A 25,452-nucleotide genomic window follows, 5' to 3' on the forward strand; every position below is an offset into this window, starting at 1 on the left:
AACGTTAGTCTCCCTGGCTGCAGATTGATTCAGCCCATTTCTTCTTGTCCTACCTTCAGTGGGCAGAGAGAACAATTGATCACTGTCCTCTTTCTAACAGCCCTTAACTTAGCTGAAGTGTGTCCGTTCCCAGCCGTCTTCTCTTCGCTGGACTAAACACGCCCAGTTCTTTTTGTCAGGTCAGGGTTTCGGACCCTTGGACCAGTTTTGTTGCTCTCCTCTGGACTCTCCACTTTGTCCCCAGCTTGGCTAACACCTGCTGCCCAGAGCTGCACCCAGCACTCCAGCTGGGGCCTGCCCATTGCGCGTGGGACAGCTATCGCCCACTGCGAGCGCACCCCAGCCGGAGAGCCGCCTGTCCCGCAACGGCATCACGTTGTCATCTAACCCGCAGATCCTCTTCAGCAGTAGCACCACCGGCCAGGGATTCCTGCGTTTGATTTTTCTTTCCTGAGAGAAGCACTTTGCAGTTGTCTTTATTGAATATCATCTTGTTGATTTCAGACCAGTTCTCTCATTTGGCAAAGGTCAGTTTGAATTCTAAACCTGTCCGCCAGAGTGTTTGCAACTCCTCCCACCTTGATGTCACCTGCAGATTTTATAAGCATAATTACCCTTGAAATCTGGGCCAGTCCCCTCAGTTGGAGTCTTCAGAGTGTCCTTGTTGCTTGCAGTGTAGGTGGGTTAAGGAGAAAGGCCCAGCCTGTGGCTCCTGTGTCTGTTTTATACCCTCAGTCCATGTGCTTGGGGAGCACAAGTCCAGGCACGTCTGGGGGCATTGCTGAGTCTCCAGGCCAGGTTGAGCAATTCCCCTGGTGTGGCCTCATGCAGGTGAGTCATTGATTGTAGCTCCCTGGCTGTTTCACACCCCACCCGGGCATTGGTTACTTTCCTTGCTGTTGCCTCTGGGGAGCTCATATCTGGTTAATTCCCCAATTTACAGCATGGTTGAGTGACAACCCTACAACACAATTCTCATCACTTCACATGCATTAATGATACACACATATGGATAGAGAAATGACTTTCAGCAGGTCATAACCTTTCCCCTGATACCTTATAAGGCCTGCTTTCTGTGTAAGATCATGTTTATATTGTGACAAAGCTCTGTCCTTGCCTCCGTGGGTCCCGCGTTTCCTGGCGGATTTCGCTAGCCTCAGAGTTTCACTGTGAGCCTCCACATAACCCTTCTCTCTCTAGAGACAAGGGTCACAGTCTACTGAGCCATTTTCATCATAAGCCAGCAAGGGAGGTGAGGAGAAGTTATCCTGCCTTGCACAGTCTCTGTTGTCTCCCAGTCTCAGTGATTAATCAGGGGGCAAAGGTGGGGGGAAGCCCAGGCCCAACCTCTACTCCGGGCTCGGGCCAGGGACCCTAATAGTATCAGCTATGGTAGCTGACCTTTTAGAAACATGACACACACAATTCCCTGGGCTACTTCCCCCACAGCAGCCCTCACTTCCTCAAGCTCCACTTCACCCTTACCTCAGGGCCTCCTTCCTTGTGCCTGATATGGTGTGTACTACTCAGCCTCTCCAACAGCACAGCTTCCTCCCACAGCTCCTGACATGCACACCCACCTGACCGACTGGGAGGCTTTTTACTAGTTTCAGCCAGCCCCTGACTGGCTTCAGGTGTCCCAATCAACCTAGCATTCTCCCTGCCTTCTGGAAAGTTCTTAATTGGCCCCAGGTGTCTTAATTGACCTGGAGCAGCTGCCATTTCACTTATCCTGGTACCAGGGATTTGTTTAGCCTGGAGCACATCTAGACCACATTTCTCTGGTTTGCTTATGAGAATGTCCTGTGGGACTGTGTCAAAAGCCTTACCAAATATCAAGATATATCCTGGCTAGTGCTTCCCACCTAATTACTAGACCAACAACTCTGTCAAAAAAGCAACTTATGGGCTGTGATAGAGGATAAGAACATAAAAGTGGCCATACTGGGTCAGACCAAAGGTCCATCTAGCCCAGTAACCTGTCTTCTGACAGTGGCCAATGCCAAGTGCCCCAGAGGGAATGAACAGAACAGGGAATCATCAAGTGATCCATCCCCTGTTGCCCATTGCCAGCTTCTGGCAAACAGAGGCTACAGACACCATCCCTGCCCATCCTGGCTAATAGCCACTGATGGACCTGTCCTCCATTAACTTATCTGGTTCTTTTTTGAACCCTTGGCCTTCACAACATCCCCTGGCAAGGAGTTCCACAGGTTGACTGTGCGTTGTGTGAAGAAGTACTTCCGTTTGTTTGTTTTAAACCTGCTGCCTATTAATTTCATTGGGTGACCCCTAGTTCTCGTGTTACGAGAAGGAGTAAATAATGCTTCTTTATTTACTTTCTCATACCAGTCATGATTTTATAGACCTCTATCAGATCACCCTTAGTCGTCTCTTTTCCAAGCTGAAAAGTCCCAGTCTTATTAATCTCTTCTCATATGGCAGACACCCCATACCCCTAATCGTTATGGTTGCCCTTTTCTGTACCTTTTTCAATTCCAATAGATCTGTTTTGAGATGGGGCAACCACACCTGCACACAGTATTCAAGATGTGGGCGTACCATGAATTTATATAGAGGCAGCATGATATTTTCTGTCTTATTACCTCTCCCTTTCCTAATTGTGATGAAGTTGGGGATTTTTGTAGTGTTTTACGTGAATAGTGTGTGCCTCAGTTTCCCTGTGTGCTGCATGTTTAACAAGGTGATGGGAGAGAGTCTGTTGTTGAAGAGGACGAGGTGTGACCTCGCCTGGCAGCCGGGACCCCCAGACAACGGCCTGGAGATGGGGAAGCCTAACAACTGGTGACCTGGTGACTAAGAGGTCTCTAATGACACCTCAATCTGGGACAGTTCCTCAGATTTTTCACCTAAACAGAATGGCTCAGCTTGGGGAATCTCCCTCACATTCTCTGCAGTGAAGACGGATGAAAGAATTCATTTAGTTTCTCTGCAATGGCCTTATCGTCCTTGAGTGCTCCTTTAGCACCTCGACCGTCCAGTGGCCCCACGGGTTGTTTAGCAGGCTTCCTGCTTCCGATGTACTTGAAAAATTTTATGCTATTATTTTTTGAGTCTTTGGCCAGCTGTTCTTCAAATTCTCTTTTGGCCTTCCTACTTGTAGTTTTACACTTCATTTGACAGAGTTCGTGCTCCTTTCTATTTTCCTCACTAGGATTTAACTTCCACTTTTTAGAGGATGCCTTTTTGCCTCTCACTGCTTCTTTTACTTTGTTGTTTAGCCACGGTGGCACTTTTTTGGTTCTCTTACTATGTTTTTTAATTTGGGGTATACGTTTCAGTTGAGCCTCTATTATGGTGTCTTTAAAAAGTTTCCATGCAGCTTGCAGAGGTTTCACTTTTTGCGCTGTACCTTTTAATTTCTGTTTAACTAACTTCCTCATTTTTGTGTAGTCCCCCTGTCATGGACTCACATGTAAGCAGTGTCAGGATGCACTCCACTCTGACATCTGGTGGTGAGGTGTGGCAAGCTGTGGAAAAGAACTTCAGGGGCCGATCTCATTTGCATAGGCACACCCACCCCGCCTGGAATGAGGCCATAGCTGCCCAAATGGTCACTTTGGCTGCTGTGGGATCCCCAGTGTCTCTGTTATTGGGGCAGGAAGAATAAATTGTTATTACACTGGTTATGGGAACTGTGCTGGGAACTGTACTTGGCCTTTTGTTAGGCTGGAGGGACTCAACATCAACACAGTAGCACTCGCTAGGCAAGGGTCATGGGTTCCAAAACTGTGTGAATTGAGAGAGGCTGGGGACAGGTATTAATACTTGGTGGCATGGGGCCCTTGGTGAGGGCCTTACATGCTAATTGCACTTTCTCCTATCACTGTGGAATATCAGAGCTAATTTTGATTTCATTAGAAGTCTAGTTACAGGCTGCTGAGCTCACTGTGGGCTAACAGTGCACCAGCACTGAGGCTCCCCTACTACAAGCTGAATTCACCAAAGAGCTGAACTGACTAAGAGCTGAAATCACTGGGTGTTGTGTTAAGTAGTGGGGGAGCCTGAAGATATATTGTGGAGCAGTTTGCGGGACGGCTGGAGTGCCTTGTGGACAGGCTGGTGGAGCAGTTCGTGGGACGGCGGGAGCTGCTGGTGGGACGCGGAGCAGTTTGTGGACAGGCTGGTGGAGCAGTTCATAGGACGGCGGGAGCTGCTGGCGGGCCGCGGAGCGGAGCTGAGCAAAGGAGTTCGTGGGGCGGCTGGCGGAGCGGAGCGAAGGCCTATGGAGCTGTGGGGCGGTCAGCTTCAGATCATGTAAGGTGCCACTTACCCCCGTCCCATCTCCACCCAGGTTGGGAGGTAAAGCTCCGCAGATAAACTTTCGAACTCTGGGGCTGCCCTGACCAGGGACAGAGGCTTTTGGGTCACTGGACTTTTGGGACTTTGGGTGATTTGGGGTTGCTGGACTCAAGAACCAAAGGGAAAGGGGCATGCCCCAATTTGCTTGGGGTGGGTTTTTTTGCTCATGGGTTGTGTTATGAATCCTGTTGGTGGTGTTTCCCCAACATAATGCCACATGGTTTCTCTCTGTTATTAAAAGGCTTTTTGCTACACTCAGACTCTCTGCTTGCGAGAGGGGAAGTATTGCCTCTTGGAGGTGCCCAGCAGGGGTGGTATATATTTGTCCCAGGTCACTGGGTGGGGGCTCGAGCCGGTTTGCATTGTGTTATTGGAATGGATCCCCTAGATATTGAACTCGGCCCTTGTTGCTGCCAACTCTGACGGGCAGAAGGGTTACGTTTCTGGGGGCTCGTCCAGGATCCCTGGGTCAGTACCCCTCGCAAGCACCTGTTGAGTGATCCACTACATTCGGAAACAATTTATATTTTGTTTGTTTGTGCTTATATTTTGAGGAAATTACTGTTTGTATAATGGCTAATTTGTCAGGTTTGTTGGGCCCTGGCTCAGCAGCTTCTAGCTCAGAGGCTGCAGCCTCGGCTGATGATTGGACAAAAGCTCTGGGGCAAACACTGGGAAAGGTTGTGCTGTCCCATGCTGCGTCAAACTCTTGTCGTAAGTTAAGATTATTTGCTGGGGAGGAGGAGTTTGAACCCTGGTTAGAGCATACCACTGAAATGCTGCAAGAGTGGGCCGTACCAGATGCAGAAAAGCGAAGATGCCTCATAGAGAGCCTTGGCGGCCCAGCATTAGATGTGATTCGCACCCTGAAGCTCACTGACCCTGGGGTCAGTGTGAAGGACTGCCTAGAGGCCCTTGAACACAACTTTGGGAGCACAGAGAGCCCTGAAGACAGCTACTGTAAGTTCCTTAATTCCCGACAGCAAAAGGGTGAGAAGGCTTCAGCCTACATCCAGAGACTGGAGAGACGGCTTCAGAGAGCTGTCATGAGGGGAGCAGTGACTGCTGAGCAGATGGATCAGACCAGACTGGCTCAAATTGTAAGAGGAACTCAGTATCAGAACCCGATTCTACTTCATCTCCAGCTTAGAGAACGACGGGAACATCCCCCAAGTTACTCCCAGCTGATGAAAGAGGTCAGAGAGGAGGAAGAAAGGCAGGCTGCCAGTGAGTTTTGGGAAGCCCAAACATCGGATCCAGCCAGCACAACACCACTGCAAGCGGCCAGTGTACTGATGGTGAGCACCAGAGAGGAACTTGCCCAACAAATGCAGGTCCTGACGGAACGGATAGCTGAGCTGCAAAGCACCGTTGACCGAGTTAAGACTTCCAGGAATAAGAAGCCTCAAACTGTGGCGATTGAGAAGCCCACACTTAGAGCCACCATCCCACCCAGGCGAAGGGGGAAAGGTCAATTCTTCTGCTACCGATGTGGTCAGGATGGACACAGTGCTGCCAAGTGCCGTAATGAAGAAAACCCCTCCTTAGTGTATGGAAAGCTGAGGATCAGTTGGGAGAGATCCGGTAGCTGCCAGGGAGTCTGGGGACGGGGACCCCCCAGGTCTGCAGAATTTGAAGATTCCCCCAGAAAAGACTGTCCAGCTGGGATCCCCGCAGGACTGATAGGGCCTCGAGCAGAGGTCACGGTGAGGATTGAAGGGGTGGAGTGTAAAGCAGTGCTTGACACTGCATCTCAAGTGACTATTATATTTCAGTCATTCTACCAACAGATGCTTAGGCACCTGCCTATACAGCCACTGACTGGCCTTGGCCTGTGTGGCCTCAGCATGGAGGAAGACCCCTACCAAGGGTATGTCACAGTGCACCTGGAATTCCCAAAGGAGGTTTCTGGGGTAAGAGAAGAGGTAGACACAGCTGCCTTAATATGCCCTGACCCTAAAGGGACCTCTGATGTGTCTGTGCTGATAGGGACCAACTCCAGTCTCTTCAAGGTACTCGCGGATTACTGCAGAAGGCGGGCTGGGGACCAGTACCTGAATACCCTGATGATCCATACGCTTTGTGCTGAAGCCTATAGGAAAATTGAGAGCTCTAAAAGGGACACATCTGAGCTACCGCTTGGGGCACTGAAGTACGCGGGCACGACCCCCTTAGTAGTGCCTGCAAGGACGGAGCAAGAAGTGCTTGTCATGAGTACCTGTCTGAAAGGCAGTAAACGGACGTTAGCCATGATAGAGCAGCCGATGGGAGGAGAGCTCCCTGAAGGAGTGCTGGTCCCCAGTGGAGCCATAACCCTACCTGCTGACGCCCAGGAAAGGGTGACTATACTGATTGCTAATGAAACGAGTCGTGATGTTGTTGTGAAGCAAGGACAAAAGATAGCAGACCTCTTTGACCCTGAGTCGATTGTAAAACCCCAGTGTGAAAGTCAAGTTCCGACAATAGACCCAGCAAAGTTTGACTTTGGAGATTCACCAGTGTCCGAGGACTGGAAAGATCGCCTGAGGAAGAAACTTTGTGAAAGATCCAAGGTGTTCTCACTGCATGAGTGGGATGTGGGACGTGCAAAAGGAGTAGAGCACAATATCAGACCACATGACTCTCAACCTTTCAGGGAGAGATCTAGGAAGATTGCTCTCTCTGAGATGGAAGATGTGCGACATCATCTTCAGGAGCTGGCTGCGAATGGCATCATTACAGAGTCCCGCAGCCCATACGCCTCACCCATTGTGGTGGTCCGTAAAAAGAATGGGAAAATCCGGATGTGTATTGACTACCGCACCCTAAACAGCCGTACTGTGGTCGACCAGTACACTATGCCTCGAGTGCAAGATGCCTTAGACTGTTTGCTGGGAAGCCAGTGGTTCTCTGTGTTGGATCTTCGCAGTGGATACTACCAGATCCCTCTGGGAGAAGAAGATAAGGAGAAGACAGCCTTCATCTGCCCATTAGGGTTTTATCAGTTCGAACGCATGCCCCAAGGGATTTCTGGAGCACCTGCCACCTTTCAACGTCTCATGGAGAAAGTTGTGGGAGACATGAATTTACTGCAAGTGTTAGTTTATTTGGATGACCTGATTGTGTTTGGAAGAACCTTAGAGGAGCATGAAGAAAGACTTCTTAAAGTGCTTGATAGGTTGGAGGATTATGGTCTGAAGCTTTCAATTGACAAATGCCAGTTCTGCAGAACCTCAGGGAAGTATGTGGGTCACATCGTGTCCCAAGAGGGTGTGAGTACTGATCCTGATAAAATAGAAGCACTCACTACATGGCCACGTCCAAGTAACTACAGAGAACTCAAGACCTTTCTTGGATTTAGTGGCTACTACCGCAGATTTGTGAAAAACTATGCTACGATTGTAAAGCCTCTGAACGATCTTACCAGGGGACATCAGTCCAGGAAGAACAAATCTAAGTCCAAGAATAAGGGGAGGTCCCCAAAGCCTCCTGTGCAGAGACACTATGGCCCCTTTGAACCATTTGGGCCACGATGGGATGAGAGATGTGAAAGGGCTTTTCGAGAAATCATTACTTGCCTAACTCATGCTCCAGTCCTAGTTTTTGCTGACCCAAGCAAACCATTTATCCTGCATACTGATGCCCAGTTTGGAGGGTCTGGGAGCAGTCCTGTACCAGGAAGTGGAAGGCAAATGTAAACCTGTAGCCTTTGCCAGCCGAGGATTGTCTGATAGTGAAACTCGCTATCCCACCCACAAGCTGGAATTCTTGGCCTTGAAATGGGCCATCACTGAGAAATTTCGAGACTGCTTGTATGGTGCTCAGTTCCAGGTGTGGACAGACAACAATCCACTGACTTATGTGCTAACAAGTGCTAAGCTGGATGCTACAGGGCAGAGATGGGTGGCCGCCTTGGCTAGCTATGAGTTCAGCATTCAATACCGATCAGGGAGAAGCAATGTAGATGCAGATGCATTGTCCAGGCGTCCGCAGGCTCCAGAAGTGCTGTGATACCCACAGATGGAGTGAGAGCTATTTGCAGTGTGAGTCGCCGAGAGCCAGAGGCCCGTGAGAGCCTTCAGGGATGTGTTGCAGAAGCTTTGGGCCTGCCCCCTGAATGCATGCCTTCTGCTTCAGTGAACTATATTGCATTGGACCAATCTCCTTTGCCCATGCTCAATGTGGCTGACTGGCAAGAAGCCCAGCAGCAAGATATTGACATTCGTGATACACTACTTGCCAAAAGGGAGGGGCGAAGCCCAGCTGCGGTTGTCCCACCTAACCCGGAGGGTAAACTACTATTGAGAGAATGGACCAAACTAAAACTGATTCAGGGAGTGCTACACCGAATGACCACTGACCCTTTACAAAAACAACAAGCACAACTAGTGCTGCCAAAAAAGTACAGAGCCCTGGCCATGAGGGCCCTGCATGATGACTTTGGGCATTTAGGGATGGAGAGGACCCTGAAACTTATTCATAGTAGGTTCTGTTGGCCACGAATGGCTGAAGATGTTCGCAGGAAATGTGAGACTTGCGCTCGATGTGTTCAAAGGAAAACTCTGCCCACGAGGGCTGCATATCTCAAGAACATCACCAGCAACAAACCTTTGGAACTGGTATGCATTGATTTCTTGTCTGTAGAGGTAGACAAGAGGAATGTTGGGAACATTCTAGTAGTGACTGACCATTTTACACGGTATGCACAGGCATATCCCACACGTGATCAGAGGGCCACCACTGTCGCTCGAGTATTGTGGGACAAATATTTCTCAGTCTATGGATTCCGCGGCTCGGATACACTCTGATCAGGGGCGGGATTTTGAGAGTCACCTTCTGAAGGAGGTGCTGAAGATAGCAGGAATTAAAAAGTCTAGGACAACGCCTTATCACCCCCAAGGTGATCCTCAGCCAGAGAGGTTCAACCGAACCCTATTAGATATGTTGGGAACTTTGCGACCAGAGCAGAAGGCAACCTGGAGCCAGCATGTCGCATTTCTGGTGCATGCCTACAATGCCACAAAGAACGATGCTACGGGAGTCACCCCATATCTCTTGATGTTTGGGCGAGAACCAAGATTACCGATAAACTTGTGCTTTGGTGTATCAGAGGATGGAGATAGCTATGAAACTCATCAGCAATATGTATCCCGACTAAGAGAAAAGCTGCGGGATGCTTATCGCTTAGCTACCGCTGCGGCTCGGAAGAACGCAGACCGCAACAAACATCGATATGATGCTAGAGTGCGTTCGCAGGAGCTCCAGCCGGGGGACAGAGTCCTGCTGCGAAATTTGGGTATTGCTGGCAAACACAAGATAGCTGACAGATGGAAGGCAATACCTTACCTGGTGATGGAAAAGCTGGGAGATCTGCCGGTCTACAAGATCAAACCTGAAGACGGTCCAGGGCAAATAAAGATGGTGCATAGAAACCTTTTGCTCCCTGTGGGGGAATTGGTAAGCACCCCTTATGAGATGGGCCACGACAGGGCAGCCGGGCAGAACAGAGGTGCTAGACCAAAGCCGCCATCCAACACAGACAGCGGGCCCCGTGCAGCTAACTTACCCCTATTCTGGGGGTTGCTGGACTCAAGAACCAAAGGGACTTGTCACTGGGTGGGGGCTCGAGCCGGTTTGCATTGTGTTATTGGAATGGATCCCCTAGATATTGAACCTGGCCCTTGTTGCTGCCAACTCTGACGGGCAAAAGGGTTACACACAGATCGTGCCCACTCTTGGCCCTGTGCGGTCTGTGGGGGGTGCCCCTTTCAGTGAGACAGCCCTTCTCAGGGGTCCACTCTCTCTCGGGGTTCAGCCCCTCCACCTCCTGGAGCCGCACCTCTCTGAGCCTTAGCACGCCTGTTTCTCGCTGTGGGCCCCTTCATGGAGTCCCCTTGCTCTGGATCCCCGGGGCCTCCACCCCCCGCCCTCCTGAAGGGATGATGCCACCCTGATCTCTAGACCGGAGCGACTCTCCGCCCGTGTAAAACAGGAGGGTTATTGAGCGTCTGAACCCAGCCCAGGAAACTCTCCGGGCCTCAGGCCTGGCCCCCCTCAGCCCAGCACATCCCAGTCTCCCCTGCATCCAGGGGGGCTCTGCCTGATCCCTCTCTCCAGCCCTGAGCCCCCCTGCTTCCCCGCTGGGCATCCAATATCACCGGCCCCAAGCCCCGCCTCTGTCCATTGTCTCCTCTCCAGGTAAACAGGGTCGTAAACAGCGTCACCTGGGCCCCCTCCCCTTTCTCCACAGCCCATTGTCCCCCCACTGGCCAGACCCGGCTGGGACTCCCGAGCTGGGCCTCCGGCTCCCCAGGTCACCCATCGCTGGGGTCTCCATTCTCCAGGCCACTGGCCAGGGTCCCAAGTTCCCTCGCTAGTGCTGGGTAACCACAAACTCCCTCTCCCATCACCTCGTTAAACCCGTAGCACCCAGGGAAACTGAGTCCCACCCCCTCTGCATGCAAACCAGAGGAAAACCAAGAAAATCCCCCATAGGAAACAAGGAAAAACAAGTTTCAGAGTAGCAGCCGTGTTAGTCTGGATCCGCAAAAAGAAAAGGAGGACTTGTGGCACCTTAGAGACTAACCCATTTATTTGAGCATAAGCTTTCGTGAGCTACAGCATCCGATGAAGTCAGCTATAGCTCACGAAAGCTTATGCTCAAACACATTTGTTAGTCTCTAAGGTGCCACAAGTCCTCCTGTTCATTTTAAGGAAAAACAAGAAACTCCCCCACTTCATCACACCCCCTTAGTGAAATGAAATGCTACCGTGATCTGCTCTAGGAATTGTTTTGGGAGAAGCTCTATGGCCTGAGTTACAGACATGCTAGAGCCCTGTGAAAGTAAGAGGGGTGGGGACAGGCGTCTCAGCCAGGAGGTGTGGACTCTGCCTAGGGTTCCCCAGACTGGTTTAGCCTGTTCCTCCCATCGTTCAATCACAGAGCTAAATAGGTTTCAGAGTAACAGCCCTGTTAGTCTGTATTCACAAAAAGAAAAGGAGTACTTGTGGTTAGTCTCTAAGGTGCCACAAGTACTCCTTTTCTTAGAGCTAAATAGTTTTCATTAGGAGCCTTTTGTTACGTTAAAGTGCTCAAATGAGAGCTGAAATCGCTTGTGGTGGGTGTCACGAGTCCCCGGGCAATGCTCTGGGACTGCTCCCCAGGAAGCCAATCAGGACTCTGGGGAAGTCTCCTCTCAGGGAGCAGCCTGTCTGCAGGACACACAGCTCCCCCGGCTCCACCTTCCTGGGTCTGACCTCGGAGCATTCAGCCTCCTCTGCCCCTCCCTGCGCTTCCCACAGCGAGTCCGCCCAGCCTGGGTCCTGGGGAAGCCAGAGGCTCCTGCCCCCCAACTCCGCAGTCAGACAGGACTCTCAGCCAGCCAGTAAAACAGAAGGTTTATTAGACGACAGGAACATGGTCTAACACAGAGCTTGTAGGTGCAGAGAACAGGACCCCTCAGCTGGGTCCATTTTGGGGGGCAGGGAGCCAGACAACCACGTCTGCCCTTCACTACATGTCCCCAGCCAGCCCCAAACTGAAACTCCCTCCAGCCCCTCCTCCTCTGGGCTTTGTCCCTTTCCCAGGCCAGGAGGGCACCTGATTCCTTTGTTCTCCAACCCTTTAGCTCTCACCTTGCAGGGGGGAAGGGCCCAGGCCATCAGTGGCCAGGAAACAAGGTGTCGGCCATTCTCTGTGTCCAGACCCCCGCACACACCTACCCTCTAGGGCTCTGCAATGATCATACACCCTTACCCCACCCCCTAGAGACTTAAGAACTGCCTAGGGGAAACTGAGGCACTCCCACACTATTCAGAGGAAACATTAAGAACAGTCCCACTTCGTCACAGTGGGGGGCAGGGTCTCTGCCCAACCTGAAAAGGGCTGAAAATCACTAAGAGATGGACCTGCAGGGGTCACAGCAGAGAGGCAGGTGGCAGCAGGTGACTGACAGTTGGCTGGCGAAGGAGCGGCTGGCGGGGTGACTAGCAGAGAGGAGCCATGGCTGGCCAGGGGCCAGCAGAGCGGAATGAGCAGCTGTGTGGGGGCGGGGGGGCAGCCAAAGCAAGTTCTCAGAGGGAGGAACAAGCCAGGTGCCTTCTCCCCCGGGCGGGAGGGGAGCTCACACAGACGCGCCTCTGAGCCCTGGGTCCTCACTGAGAAGCAACCCCCCCCCCCGTGAGTGGGGTGGGGTGGAGGGTGTCACAGAGTGTGGGGGAGTCCAGGCCCTGCACCCCTCTTCCTGGGATGAGACTCTCAGCCACCCAGTAACACAGAAGGTTTATTGGACAACAGGAACACAGTCCAAAACAGAGCTTGTGGGGACACCCAGGACCCCTCAGTCAAGTCCTTCTGGGGGAGCAGGGAGCTCAGACCCCAGCCCTGGGGTTCCCTGTGTTCCTCCACCCAGCCCCAAACTGAAACTAAACCCACCCAACAGGCCCCCTCCTGCAGCCTGTGTCCACATTCCTGGGCAGAGGTGTCACCTCCCCCCCCCCCCCCCCCCCCCCCCCCCCGCTCAGGTGACAGGCTCTCAGGTCTCCTGTCCCCAGGGCACAGTCCCAGGGCAACACTCCCCCCTCCATGCTGTGTCCCATCCTCACAGGTGGAGACTGGGGGACACAGACAAGGAACTGGTGGTTGTAGGTCTCAGGAACAGGAGGCGGACGTTCTGCCCCCGACACCCTGGTGTGGGCGTCCCGCTCACAGCGTTACGTGTATGAATCCGGCTTGTGGCATTTTCCCTAATTAACGCCGGGCGACGTCCCTCCTCTCGTTAAGAGTCTCTTTTCTACACTCAGACTCTGTGCGTGTGAGGGGGGGAAGTTTTACCTCTCAGCGGCGCCCGGGGTGGGCGGTAATTGTCCCAGGTCACTGGGTGGGGGCTGGAGCCGGTTCTGGGTTGTGTCGGTGCAGAGGAACCCCTAGATATTGAACCCGGCCCGGGTGGCTGCCAGCTCCACCTGGCAGGAGGGTTACAAGTTCAGCCCCTCGTTGCGTGGCCAGCTGGACTGAAGGTAAAGGTTATTTACTGATCTTTGTGCAGGGAGAAATCTCAGCTGCAAAGGACACGGCCAGCAGCTCCGACAGGATCAGGCGGGACCCAGCCTGCGCCTTCAGCCAGGAAGCCCTGAGGCAGCACCCCCCCGAATCCCACCTGCTCCCCCCGGCTAGGTCCCCCAGAAACCAGCCTCCTCCCCCCGGCTAGGACCCCCAGAAACCAGTCTTCTTCCCCAGCTAGGAATCCCCCAAGGGGTCCCTATCCCTGAGCAGGGCTCCCCACCCCGCCCCTTGAAGCAGGTGCCATGGCAGCGCCAAAGACCTACTCTAGGGTCTTGCAAGAATCCCAGGACGTCTTCCACCGCTTCCCCCTCCAGCTGGTCCACGGGATCCCGCTCATGGAGCCCATCGCCCAGCAGTGGGGCCCCATCGAGAACTTCCAGGCCTGGCCTGACGACCTCCTCATCTCCACCTACCCCAAGGCAGGTAAGAGACCAGACCTGGCCTCCCCCAGCAGGGGGCGCCATAGGGAGTGGGGCAGAAGCACTTACAGCGTGGGGAGCTGCCATCTACTCCAGCCCGGCCTCTCCCATCAGGGGGCGCTGTGGGGAGGGGGCGGGGCGCTGGCTGTGGGGGGAGCTCCTGGCTACTCCTGCCGTGGCCTGTAGGAAGAGGGGGCGCTGGTTGGGGGGCGGCTCCTGGCTACTCTAGACCTGGCCTGTCCCAGCAGAGGGCGCTGTGGGGAGGGAGAGGGGTGCTGTGGGGGTGCTATAGGGAGGGGGAGGGGCGCTGCTCTCCCAGCAGGGGGCGCTGTGCGGAGGGAGCGGGGTGCTGTGGGGAGGGAGGGGCGCTGCGGGGGGCGCTGTGGGGTGGCGGCGGGGCGCTGCTCTCCCAGCAGGGGGCGCTGTGGGGAGGGAGTGGGGTGCTGTGGGGAGGGGAGGGGTGCTGCGGGGGGCGCTGTGGGGTGGCGGAGGGGCGCTGCTCTCCCAGCAGGGGGCGCTGTGCGGAGGGAGCGGGGTGCTGTGGGGAGGGAGGGGCGCTGCGGGGGGCGCTGTGGGGTGGCGGCGGGGCGCTGCTCTCCCAGCAGGGGGCGCTGTAGCATCCTGTCCTACGACTGCCCCTTGCCAGGGGTTCTGGATCAAGCTGCCTGGGCGTGAGCAGGGATGGTGGGGTCTCTGTCTGTGACTGTCTCGCTGCAGGGACCACGTGGATGCAGGAGATCGTGGACCTGATCCTGGTCCGAGGGGACGTGGAAAAAGCCTGCCGAGCCCCGACCCACGTCCGGATCCCCTTCCTGGAGATCTGCTCTCCTCCCCCAGTGCCCTCAGGTGGGTGCTTCTGCTCTGCCTGCCCGGGGGCAGGGCAAGGCTGCAACCCCACCACCGCCTTGCTGGGCTCCCCCCGCAGGGCTGACGCCCCCTCTGGTCCCGTCTCTCGCAGGTGTGCAGCAGCTGATGAATGTTCCTCCCCCCCGAGTCATCAAGACCCACCTGCCCTTCCAGCTGGTTCCCAAGTCCTTCTGGGAGAACAGATGCAAGGCAAGAGACACTCTCCCCCCGTCCCCCAACAGCCCTGCTGGTACCCCTAAATCCCAACCCACAGTCACGTTGTTCTCTCTTCCCCAGGTGATCTACGTGGCCCGAAATGCCAAGGATAACTTGGTCTCGTATTACTTCTTTGACCAGATGAACAAGACACAGCCCGAGCCGGGGCCCTGGGAGCTCTATCTGCAGAAGTTCATGGATGGGAAACGTTAGTACTGGGCGAGAGGGTTCAGAGGCCCCATGGCAGCCCCACCTCCCTCCCCACCCCTTCCTAGGCTCTGTGGGCCCTAAGGGATTGTGGGTGTGAGGAAGCTCCCTTGGTTCCAGACCTGAGGTTTCCCCCGTCGGGGTGTACGGACCGGTCCTCACCTCCTGGGGGAGGCTAGCAAGGAATTCTGGCAGGAGTCCGTATGGTGACCACACCAAAGGTCACATCCTATGACCTCTGCCGAAGGGATTAGGGTCATGTCAGCTTGGCCTCTCTCCCCACAGTGGCCTGTGGCTCGTGGTATGACCACGTCTGTAGATACTGGGCTGAACGGGCCAATCACCGCATCCTCTACGTCTTCTATGAGGACATGAAAGAGGTGAGTGTGGAAGGAGGGGACGGGGGGCAAGGGGCAAGTCACGCTGCCCAGGGGTCTTAGCATGACAGAGTCGTGTCTGGCCCCGCCATGGGTCAGTTCCCTGAAACCACCAGCCTCTGGCACTACAACCTCTGCCGCCCCAGCCTCCGTGGGGCTCACTCTGTCCAGGTTAGCGAGCGGCCGGCGCACACCCTGGCCCCTTGGAGCCCCTCTCTGGAGTTACCAGCCCCGATCCCCTGCACACTCCCAGCACTTCCAGACCCCAGAGTCAGAACCCACCGGCTGGTAAAATCCCCCTCCGGATCCCCGCTCCCCTTTGCGCCGCGCTTCGACGCAGTGACAGCGAGAACCACGAGAAGTTTAGCGTCAAAGAAGAGGGCGTCAAGCCATAGAATGAGTATACTGGAAATAGTTACATAACCTGCTTTCGAGTGCCTCAGTTGACTCACAAGGCGTTCCCCTGGCTGTCTCCTGCAAGATCCTTAATTCCAAGTCCTTCTCCCAGCATTTTCAATCAGTTGGCTGAAATCACATCTCAAAAGATCAAGCTCGCTGGTAGCTTCTCCTCACAGACTGAGGGAATAACTTAGGGGTGGCCAGACGTACCCAGCCGCACACAACGATCGTCACATGTTGAAGAGCTCGGGCGTGTGTGCCAGGGCTTCAGCCCTGTGGGGCTCACCTGCCGAGACTTGGGGCTTCAGCCCTGTGGGGCTCACCTGCCGAGACTTGGGGCTTCAGCTCTGCGGGGACAGGGAGTCTCAGGGCTTCAACCCTGCTCCTGTGGAAGCCCCGAGCCCCGACAGGCATGTCCTGTGGGGGGTGAAGCCCCGAGACCCTTCTCCCCAGTGGGCAGAAGCCAGAGGAGATGCGTGGAGGGGCATGTGGGCTCACCTCCCCTGCCCAGTGAGAAGCCATCAGGCCCAGACGGCATCACCCAAGAGTTCTGAGGAAACTCAAATATGAAATTGGAGAACTGCTAAATGTGGCATGTTACTTATCACTCACATCAGCCTCTGGACCAGCGGACGGGAGGGCAGCTAATATGACTCCGATTTTTAAGAAAAAAGAAAAGGAGTACTTGTGGCACCTTAGAGACTAACCCATTTATTTGAGCATAAGCTTGCGTGAGCTACAGCTCACTTCATCGGATGCATGCAGTGGAAAATGTAGAAGATCTTATTATATACACACAAAAAGCATGAAAAAATACCTCCTCCCCCCCCACTCTCCGGCTGGTAATAGCTTATCTAAAGTGATCACTCTCCTTACAATGTGTATGATAATCAAGGTGGGCCATTTCCAGCACAAATCCAGGTTTTTCTCACCTGTGCTGGAAATGGCCCACCTTGATTATCATACACATTGTAAGGAGAGTGATCACTTTAGATAAGCTATTGCCAGCAGGAGAGTGGGGCGGGAGGAGGTATTTTTTCATGCTTTTTGTATGTATATAATAAGATCTTCTACACTTTCCACAGTATGCATCCGATGAAGTGAGATGTAGCTCACGAAAGCTTATGCTCAAATAAATTGGTTAGTCTCTAAGGTGCCACAAGTCCTCCTTTTCTTTTTGCAAATACAGACTAACACGGCTGTTACTCTCAAACCTGATTTTTAAGAGAGGCTCCAGCGGCGATTCTGGCAATCACAGGCCGGGAAGCCTGACTTCAGTACCGGGCAAGCTGGTTGAAACTCTAGTGAAGAACAGAATTTATCAGACACCGAGATGCACATGATCTACTGGGGAAGAGTCAACACTGTGTTTGTAAAAGGAAATCGTGCCTCACCAATCTACTAGAGTTCTTTGTGGGGGTCAGGAAACACGTGGACAAGGGGAATCCAGTGGATCTAGTGTACCTGGACTTTCCGGGTAGTTCTACACTGCCATAAAACGCCCCTGGGTGGCTCGTGTCACTGACTGAGGCTGATCATGGGGCTTGGGTTCCTTAGAATCTAAAATATAAAGGTTTATTCATAAAAGGAAAAAGATAGAGACGAGAGCTAGAACGGGTTCAATGGAATCAATTCCATCCAGTCATGGCCAAGTTCTCGGCTCAGGCTTGCACCAGTGACGGAATAAACGGCAGGTTCAAATCCCGTCTCTGGAGAACATCCCCAGCTGGGATGGGTCCTTCAGTCCTTGGTTCAAAGCTTCAGGGTAGCAAAGTCCCTCCAGAGGCCAGACGCAGGATTGAAGACAAGATGGAGGAGCGGCAGCTGCCTTTTATAGTCTCTTGCCATGTGGTCTCTGCTTTCTTTGTCCCAAGGACAAGCTGCCCATCCCATGGCCTGGGAACACCTCAGAGCTCTGTCCCTAGGCAGGGCCCTGCACACCTGGCTGAGTCCCCAGGTGTGTCTGCCTTCTCTCAGTGGGTCAGTTGTGTCACTGATGGTCCTTAATGGGCCACCCAGCAGGCTAGGCAGAGCTGACCCCAACTTGCCTGGGGTGTCACCCGGAAGCATAGCATAAGTTTGGAATACAGACAGTATAGAGCCAATACTTAAAACTTTAAATACAAAAATGATACATGCAAACAGATCGCATAATCCTAACCAGCCAACCATAACCTTGTCTTAGACACCTTATTTGACCCCCTTTATACAAGATTTGGTGCTAATACAGGACCTTGGTTGCAACAATGTTCTATACGGTCCCAGTTCAAGTCAATAACGTCACAGAGCCCGAGTCAGCTGACGCAGGCCAGCTGCAGGTATTTTACCGCAGCGGAGACGCTCACTCAGAAAGTCTTTCACAAGCCCCTCACCAAAGGCTCTTAAGCCAAGTGAGCTGTCCTGGGATAAGAGGGAAGCGCCTCTCATGGATCAGTAACTGATTAAAAGGCAGGGAACAAAGGGCAGGAATAAATGGTCAGTTTTCACAGTGGAGAGGGATAAATAGTGGGGTCCCCCAGGGGAATGTCCTGGGCCCAGCCCTGCTCAACATATTAATACCTTATCTGGAAAAAGGGGTAACCAGTGAGGTGGCAGAGTTCAGTGTCTATACATAACTCGTTACCTAGTGCCATACGGCCATGTCCAGTGCAACACAGGCTTTCATTAAAGACCTCACACCACGTCCCTTGGCGAACTTCTGTGTAGCTACCAGACCCAAGGGATCCTTGTAACCCTTATGCACCCCTGGGCCCTCAGCCAGTTGCCATCAAGAGGCCGTTGGATCAGCATCCTTCTCCCTCACCAGGACCCGGCCCGGGAGATCCGCAGGGTCATGGACTTCTTGGAGGTGGAGCTGCCTCCAGAGGTGCTGGAGAAAATCGTCCAGCAAACGTCCTTCCAGATCATGAAGGAGAACCCCATGGCCAACTATAGCAGTATGCCCAGCGTCATCTTCGACCAGACCGTCAGCCCCTTCATGCGCAAGGGTGAGCGGAGGGGGAGGGGGACCTGGGGATTGTGGGGACCCCTTACCCCACTGGCTTTGTCTGGAAAGTTCCCTATACACTGCTCCGTAGCCCTCCGGAACGGGGCCTCGGGGACTTGCGCAAGGTACTCTGGGTAATGCCTGCTTGGTCTGAAGCCTTGCCTTATTACCCATAGTCCCTTGTGGGGGGCCGTGCTCCCTTGGCATTAGCGCCCCATAAGGTCACAGGTGGGGGGGCGGGGTCGTGTCCTTTCGGCTCTTCCCAGGGATTCTGGGTAACTCCTGTTGGGCTGGGTCCCCATGGCATTCTTCCCGGCGGTCCTGTCCTGTGACCCAGCCGGCTGCGGGGCACGGTATGGAGGGGGGCGCTCCCTGGAGCCGGGGTCCCCTGGCTGGGGGTGGAAGGCACTTCCTGGGGAAGGGGCAGCTGCTGCTGGTGAGGGGTCTCCCCGCTGATACCCCCTCTCCTCCCCAGGCGAGGTTGGCGACTGGAAGAACCATTTCACCGTGGCGCAGAGCGAGGCATTCGACGCCCATTACCAGCGCCGCATGGAGGGGACCGGCCTGCACTTCCGGACCCAGATCTAGGGCCCGCCCCGCAGGTGCTGACAGCCCCCCCGCCCCCGGGAACAGCGCTGCAATAAAAGTTTATCTCCTGACCCTGGACATTGTGATACCTGGGAGGGCGTGTCCCAGAGGTGGGAGTGGGGCCTGGTGCCTCAGGAAACTTCCCCTTCAGCCCGAGACAGGATGTGCCCAGGATGGCCCCCCCCCCCCCCTCCCCGAGTGTCCTCCCGTCGCCTGGGGCACAGGTGCTGCTTGGAGGGTGAGTCGCACCACAGAGAGCTCACCTGTCAGGAAGTCGCAGATCGATGTCAAGCGGGGGGGTGGGGGGGCGGGCGGCTGCATTTCCTCCATGGGGCTGTGTAAATAGCAATGAACTCAGGGTTGTTCTCTGTGAGCCAGGGAAAGGGAAAAGGGACTTGGCTGGGAGGCCCTGCCAGCACCACAGGAAAAGCTGGCAACTCTGGGGGGACAGATTCCATGGGGCTGGGGGGTCTCTGCATTCCCCTGGTCCTCAGAGCCGCTAGCAAGGGCAGGAGTGTAACCCTTTGACCTGAGCAGCTAGCCAAAAATCCAGCAGCTTGTTCCTGTGAGGAGGAGAAATCGGTGGCAGTCGGGGATTTCTTTGATGCAGTTTTGTTTATTTACAAACTGTACAAAGGCCTGCGTCGCGGAACGCAGAGAGACGCAGATACCAGGAAACTGGGGGGTTATTTGCTCAGAGTACCAAGACCGCTCCTCTAAGCCTGCACCCCCAACCAAAAACCTCTCCGCCTGTTTCTTCCAGGGGCAGACACCGCACTGCCGGCTGCTCCCTCAGGCTGGCTCTGACTCTCGCAGGCCTGGTCTCCACTAGGAATGTTCTCCGGCATAGCGACAGCCCTCAGAGGTGTGAAAATCTACACACTTGAGAGATGCCGGTATACCAACCTCAGCCCCAGCGCAGGCAGCGCTAGGTGGACGGACGAATTCTCCAAGCGGCCTGGCTACTGCCTCTCGGGGAGGTGGATGCCTACGCGGATGGGCGAAGCCCTGGCGCACACAGCATCTTCACTGACGCGCTGGTTAGATAAGTCGGTGACGGCGCTCCTGGGCTCCGACGTGCTCCTGACGTGCAGCTTCCCCGCGGCCCCGTGCGGGGCGGGCGCGGGGCGGGCAGCTGCGGGTGACCTGGTACTTCCAGGGCCAGGCGCTGATGGAGCTGGACGGCATCACGGTCACCACGAGGAAGGGGGCAGAGTCTTTGCCCCGGAGCTGCCCAGGGGCAACGCTTTGCTCCTCCTGCCCCGCGTCACGCTGGCCGAGCAGGGCCCCTACCGCTGCTCCGTGCACTACGGGGGGCAGCGCGGAGAGGGCAGCGTCCGCTTACGGGTGGCAGGTAGCGTCACGCCCTGGCCTCGCCCCGTGCTCCCGGCCAGGCAGGGCTGCGGCACTGGGCCCCTGACGAGCTCGGCCCCGGCCCCGGGATGGCTGCCAGGGTAACCAAAAGCCAACGAGTAACAGCCCAATGTCCTGACAACAGGGCTCGGGCTGACTCGGGGGCCCTGGACCTCACACCCTGCTCTGCGAGTGCTCGCTCACCCTCATCCTCTGCTCCATGCACCCTTCAGGGGCTGGCCGGGCAACCCAGGCCTGCTCAGGGCCCCACAGTGCCCAGTAACCACCCAAAACACAAACCAACCTCTGCCCTCCTGGCTAGGCAGCAGGTCACAGGGACCATGGCAGGAGCAGGGAGGGGCAGAGGTGAGGGCGTCTCTCTCTCACCTGCTCCCTTTGCCAGGGCCGGAGGAGCAGCGCGGCCTCCTGGAGCCGGGGCTGAGGATCCTGCTGTGGACGCTGCGAGGGGCTCTCCTGCTGGCCATGGCGCTGGGGGGCTGGAGCTGTTACTGCTCTGGGAGGAGGCGTGGGCAGGTAAGGGCTAAGGGCAGAGGCCCCGACCAGCGAGCACAGCATCGGCACTGGCACGGCCCTGCTGCCCTCAGTCCGGTGACAGGAGCTCACGGCAGGAAGCCAGGTGCTTGGGGAGGGAGACGCCTCCCCGCGGCTGCATCTCCCCTGTGGGGTAACTGGTCCGAGGGACCTGCCAGAGCTCTGCCCACCCAGTGCTGCCGGTGACCGTGTCCCCCTCTGCCCCGGGCTCTAAGTCTCTCCTTGTTGCCGGCACAGGTGCGGGAGTGGATCTGGACCCCCCGACGCTGGAGATCAGCGTGGGGCGCAGCCAGAGGACGCGGCAGAGGGACTGGCGGGGCCGTCCCTGCTGCGCGGCTAGAGAAGGGGATCCCAGGGAGCACGGCCCATGGAGCTGCCTGTGCATCGCGCCTCGCTCTCACCGGGGGCCCCCGGCCGAACTGCTGATGGGTCCATCCCTGCGTCTGTCAGTCCTGCCTCCCCAGCGAGGTCTCAGCAGCATCCCCGCTCCCCAAGATCTGGGTGTCAATAAAAGCTGCCCATCCCCCTTCCTGTGCGGCAGACACAAGACGCCCCTGTATCTCCCTCTGGCGCTTTCATGCAAACCCTCAGATTCAGCCCCACAGGGCCTTGCTCCGGCCCCTCACTCCTGAGTGTGGCTGGAATGTGGTTCCCCCCTCACTCTGGCCCCACACAAATGGCTGGCCAGTGCCCAGACCAGAGCAATAAACTGTCTCTCTGGACTCCGTGGAGGTGTCTTACTGGGTCGTGCTGTGGTAGTTAAATTCCCAGCAGGTTGGGAGGGGCCCTTACCCTGCACCCCATGAAGAGGGTCAGCGATCCCGACACCTCGAATGGGGGGGTGCTGGGTTACAAGGCAGGAAATGCTGCCTGTGGGAGGAGTCCCTTTAATACGCAGAAGGAAGGTTCCATGGCCATATGGGGTGATGGAACGTTGGGGACCTGAGGGTTCCATGGCCATATGGGGTGATGGAACGCTGGGGACCTGAGGGTTCCATGGCCATATGGGGTGATGGAACATTGGGGACCTGAGGGTTCCATGGCCATATGGGGTGATGGAACGTTGGGGACCTGAGGGTTCCATGGCCCTTGGAACAGAGCTTGTTAGCACAGACATTAGGAATCTTCAGCAAGGTCCATGGCCCTTGGGGTGATCATAGAATCACAGGACTGGAAGGGACCCCGAGAGGCCAGCAAGTCCAGCTACCTGCACTGCGGCAGGACCAGGTAAACCTAGACCAGCCCGGACATGTGTTTGTCCAATCTGTTCTTAGAAGCCTCCAACGATGGGGACTCCACCACCACCCTTGGACGCCTATTAAACAGCCTTAGAGTTAGAAAGCGTTTCCTAATATCTAACCTTAGTCTTCCTGGCTGCAGATTGATTCAGCCCGTTTCTTCTTGTCCTACCTTCAGTGGATGGAGAGAACAATTGATCACCGTCCTCTTTCTAACAGCCCTTAACCTAGCTGAAGAGTGTCCGTTTCCCCCCCTCGCCCTCCTCCGGTCTTCTCTTCCCTGGACTAAACACGCCCAGTTCTTTTTGTCAGGTCAGGGTTTCGGACCCTTGGACCAGTTTTGTTGCTCTCCTCTGGACTCTCCCACTACCGCCCACTGCGAGCACACCCCAGCCGGAGAGCCGCCTGTCCCGCAACGGCATCACGTTGTCATCTAACCCGCAGATCCTCTTCAGCAGTAGCACCACCGGCCAGGGATTCCTGCGTTTGATTTTTCTTTCCTGAGAGAAGCACTTTGCAGTTGTCTTTATTGAATTACATCTTGTTGATTTCAGACCAGTTCTCTCATTTGGCAAAGGTCAGTTTGAATTCCAAACCTGTCCGCCAGAGTGTTTGCAACTCCTCCCACCTTGATGTCACCTGCAAATTTTATAAGCATAATTATCCAAATCTTTAATTAAAATATCAATTAGTACCAGATCCAGGACTTATACCTGAAGGACCTCACTAGACGCGCCCTCCCCATCTGACAGTGGGCCATTGATACTCACCCTTTGAGTACAGTCTTTCAACCAGCTGTGCACCGACTGTGACGGGATCCCCCTGGGGTACAGCCTGGGACCGTGGGACCACTGTACCCCCTGATCTCTCTCCAGTCTGAGCTGTCTCTCACAATGCTCTGCTAGTGACCAGCAGCAACCCCTGCAGGTGCTGTGATCACTCAGCAAAACGCATGTGGAGCCCCACAGCCAGCATGAATATTCCCCCAGAGCCACTCCTGAATCACACCGAGAAAGGCACCAGCCAAATCCCCCCAGCTCCCAGCCTCGTACCTCAAGAATATATTGTCTACTTTATTAATTAGTTCACAACTTCAACAATGGAAAGTGGACATACACCAGCCTTTGCAAAACCTGAGCAGATTCACCAGACACTTCATACAAAGTCACTGGTTAAACAAGTTAATTGACTACAAAAGATAGATTTTAAGAGGTATTAAGTGACAAAAAGTCAGAGTTAGTTAACAAAAGAAATAAAATATCAGCACGCAGTCTAAACACCTCAACCCCATTAGACCGGGCAGCATCTAGATTAAGCAGTTTTTCTCACCCCACTGGGTATTGCGGTTCCTAGTACACAGATTTCACCCTTGAAATCTGGGCCAGTCCCCTCAGTTGGAGTCTTCAGAGTGTCCTTGTTGCTTGCAGCATAGGTGGGTTAAGGAGAAAGGCCCAGCCTGTGGCTCCTGTGTCTGTTTTATATCCTCAGTCCATGTGCTTGGGGAGCACAAGTCCACGCACGTCTGGGGGCATTGCTGAGTCTCCAGGCCAGGTTGAGCAATTCCCCTGGTGTGGCCTCATGCAGGCGAGTCACTGCATCCTAGCTCCCTGGCTGTTTCACACCCCACCCGGGCATTGGTTACTTTCCTTGCTGTTGCCTCTGGGGAGCTCATATCTGGTTAGTTCCCCAATTTACAGCATGGTTGAGTGACAACCGTACAACACAATTCTCATCACTTCACATGCATTAATGATACACACATATGGATAGAGAAATGACTTTCAGCAGGTCATAACCTTTCCCCTGATACCTTATAAGGCCTGCTTTCTGTGTAAGATCATGATTATATAAAAATGAGGAATATGGGGGTTCCAGGATGCTCCCCCAAGGTATAGAATGTCACACCCACCTTATAATAATTTCATCTAGACCACATTTCCCTGGTTTGCTTATGAGAATGTCCTGTGGGACTGTGTCAAAAGCCTTACCAAATATCAAGATATATCTTGGCTAGTGCTTCCCACCTAATTACTAGACCAACAACTCTGTCAAAAAAGCAACTTATGGGCTGTGATAGAGGATAAGAACATAAAAGTGGCCATACTGGGTCAGACCAAAGATCCATCTAGCCCAGTAACCTGTCTTCTGACAGTGGCCAATGCCAGATGCCCCAGAGGGAATGAACAGAATAGGTAATCGTCAGGTGATCCATCCCCTGTGCCCATTGCCAGCTTCTGGCAAGCAGAGGCTACAGACACCATCCCTGCCCATCCTGGCTAATAGCCACTGATGGACCTGTCCTCCGTTAACTTATCTAGTTCTTTTTTGAACCCTTGGCCTTCACAACATCCCCTGGCAAGGAGTTCCACAGGTTGACTGTGCGTTGTGTGAAGAAGAACTTCCTTTTGTTTGTTTTAAACCTGCTGCCTATTAATTTCATTGGGTGACCCCTAGTTCTTGTGTTACGAGAAGGAGTAAATAACACTTCTTTATTTACTTTCTCATACCAGTCATGATTTTATAGACCTCTATCAGATCACCCTTAGTCGTCTCTTTTCCAAGCTGAAAAGTCCCAGTCTTATTAATCTCTTCTCATATGGCAGACACCCCATACCCCTAATCGTTATGGTTGCCCTTTTCTGTACCTTTTTCAATTCCAATAGATCTGTTTTGAGATGGGGCAACCACATCTGCACACAATATTCAAGATGTGGGCGTACCATGAATTTATATAGAGGCAGCATGATATGTTCTGTCTTATTACCTCTCCCTTTCCTAATTGTGATGAAGTTGGGGATTTTTGTAGTGTTTTACGTGAATAGTGTGTGCCTCAGTTTCCCTGTGTGCTGCATGTTTAACAAGGTGATGGGAGAGAGTTTGTTGTTGCAGAGGACCAGGTGTGACC

At 54.2% G+C, this 25,452-nt stretch overlaps 2 protein-coding genes across 8 annotated transcripts in view; both read left to right on the forward strand.

Annotated features, from left to right (window-relative positions):
• The first annotated feature begins 341 nt into the window (after positions 1-341).
• LOC119566304 (sulfotransferase 1 family member D1-like) lies at positions 342-22,038 on the forward strand. Of its 5 annotated transcripts, XM_043548245.1 has the most exons (12): positions 342-527; positions 13,350-13,477; positions 13,545-13,789; positions 14,503-14,631; positions 14,744-14,841; positions 14,929-15,055; positions 15,340-15,434; positions 18,637-18,817; positions 19,292-19,418; positions 20,168-20,269; positions 21,161-21,291; positions 21,547-22,038. In XM_043548245.1, the coding sequence occupies exons 3-9, from the start codon at positions 13,609-13,611 to the stop codon at positions 19,402-19,404; spliced, it is 924 nt and encodes a 307-aa protein (XP_043404180.1). In that variant the 5' UTR covers positions 342-527; positions 13,350-13,477; positions 13,545-13,608; the 3' UTR covers positions 19,405-19,418; positions 20,168-20,269; positions 21,161-21,291; positions 21,547-22,038. The 5 variants fall into 5 exon arrangements, with proteins under 5 accessions (XP_043404180.1, XP_043404176.1, XP_043404177.1 ...); XM_043548241.1 differs by having other exon boundaries at positions 19,292-19,642; positions 20,168-21,291; XM_043548242.1 differs by having other exon boundaries at positions 20,168-21,291.
• LOC119566303 (sulfotransferase 1 family member D1) overlaps positions 21,687-25,452 on the forward strand; it is a 40,622-nt gene continuing 36,856 nt past the window's right edge. For 2 of the 3 annotated variants that reach the window (XR_006291445.1, XR_006291447.1), the window contains exon 1: positions 23,095-23,124. The gene's annotated coding sequence lies outside the window, so the exon portion shown is untranslated. Of the gene's footprint in view, positions 21,778-22,859; positions 23,125-25,452 lie in introns of those variants that run through there. The other variant, XM_043548240.1, reaches the window with a different exon arrangement.

The sequence above is a fragment of the Chelonia mydas genome, chromosome 6 (genome assembly GCF_015237465.2).
Source record: "Chelonia mydas isolate rCheMyd1 chromosome 6, rCheMyd1.pri.v2, whole genome shotgun sequence".
NCBI classification, from domain to species: domain Eukaryota; kingdom Metazoa; phylum Chordata; order Testudines; family Cheloniidae; genus Chelonia; species Chelonia mydas.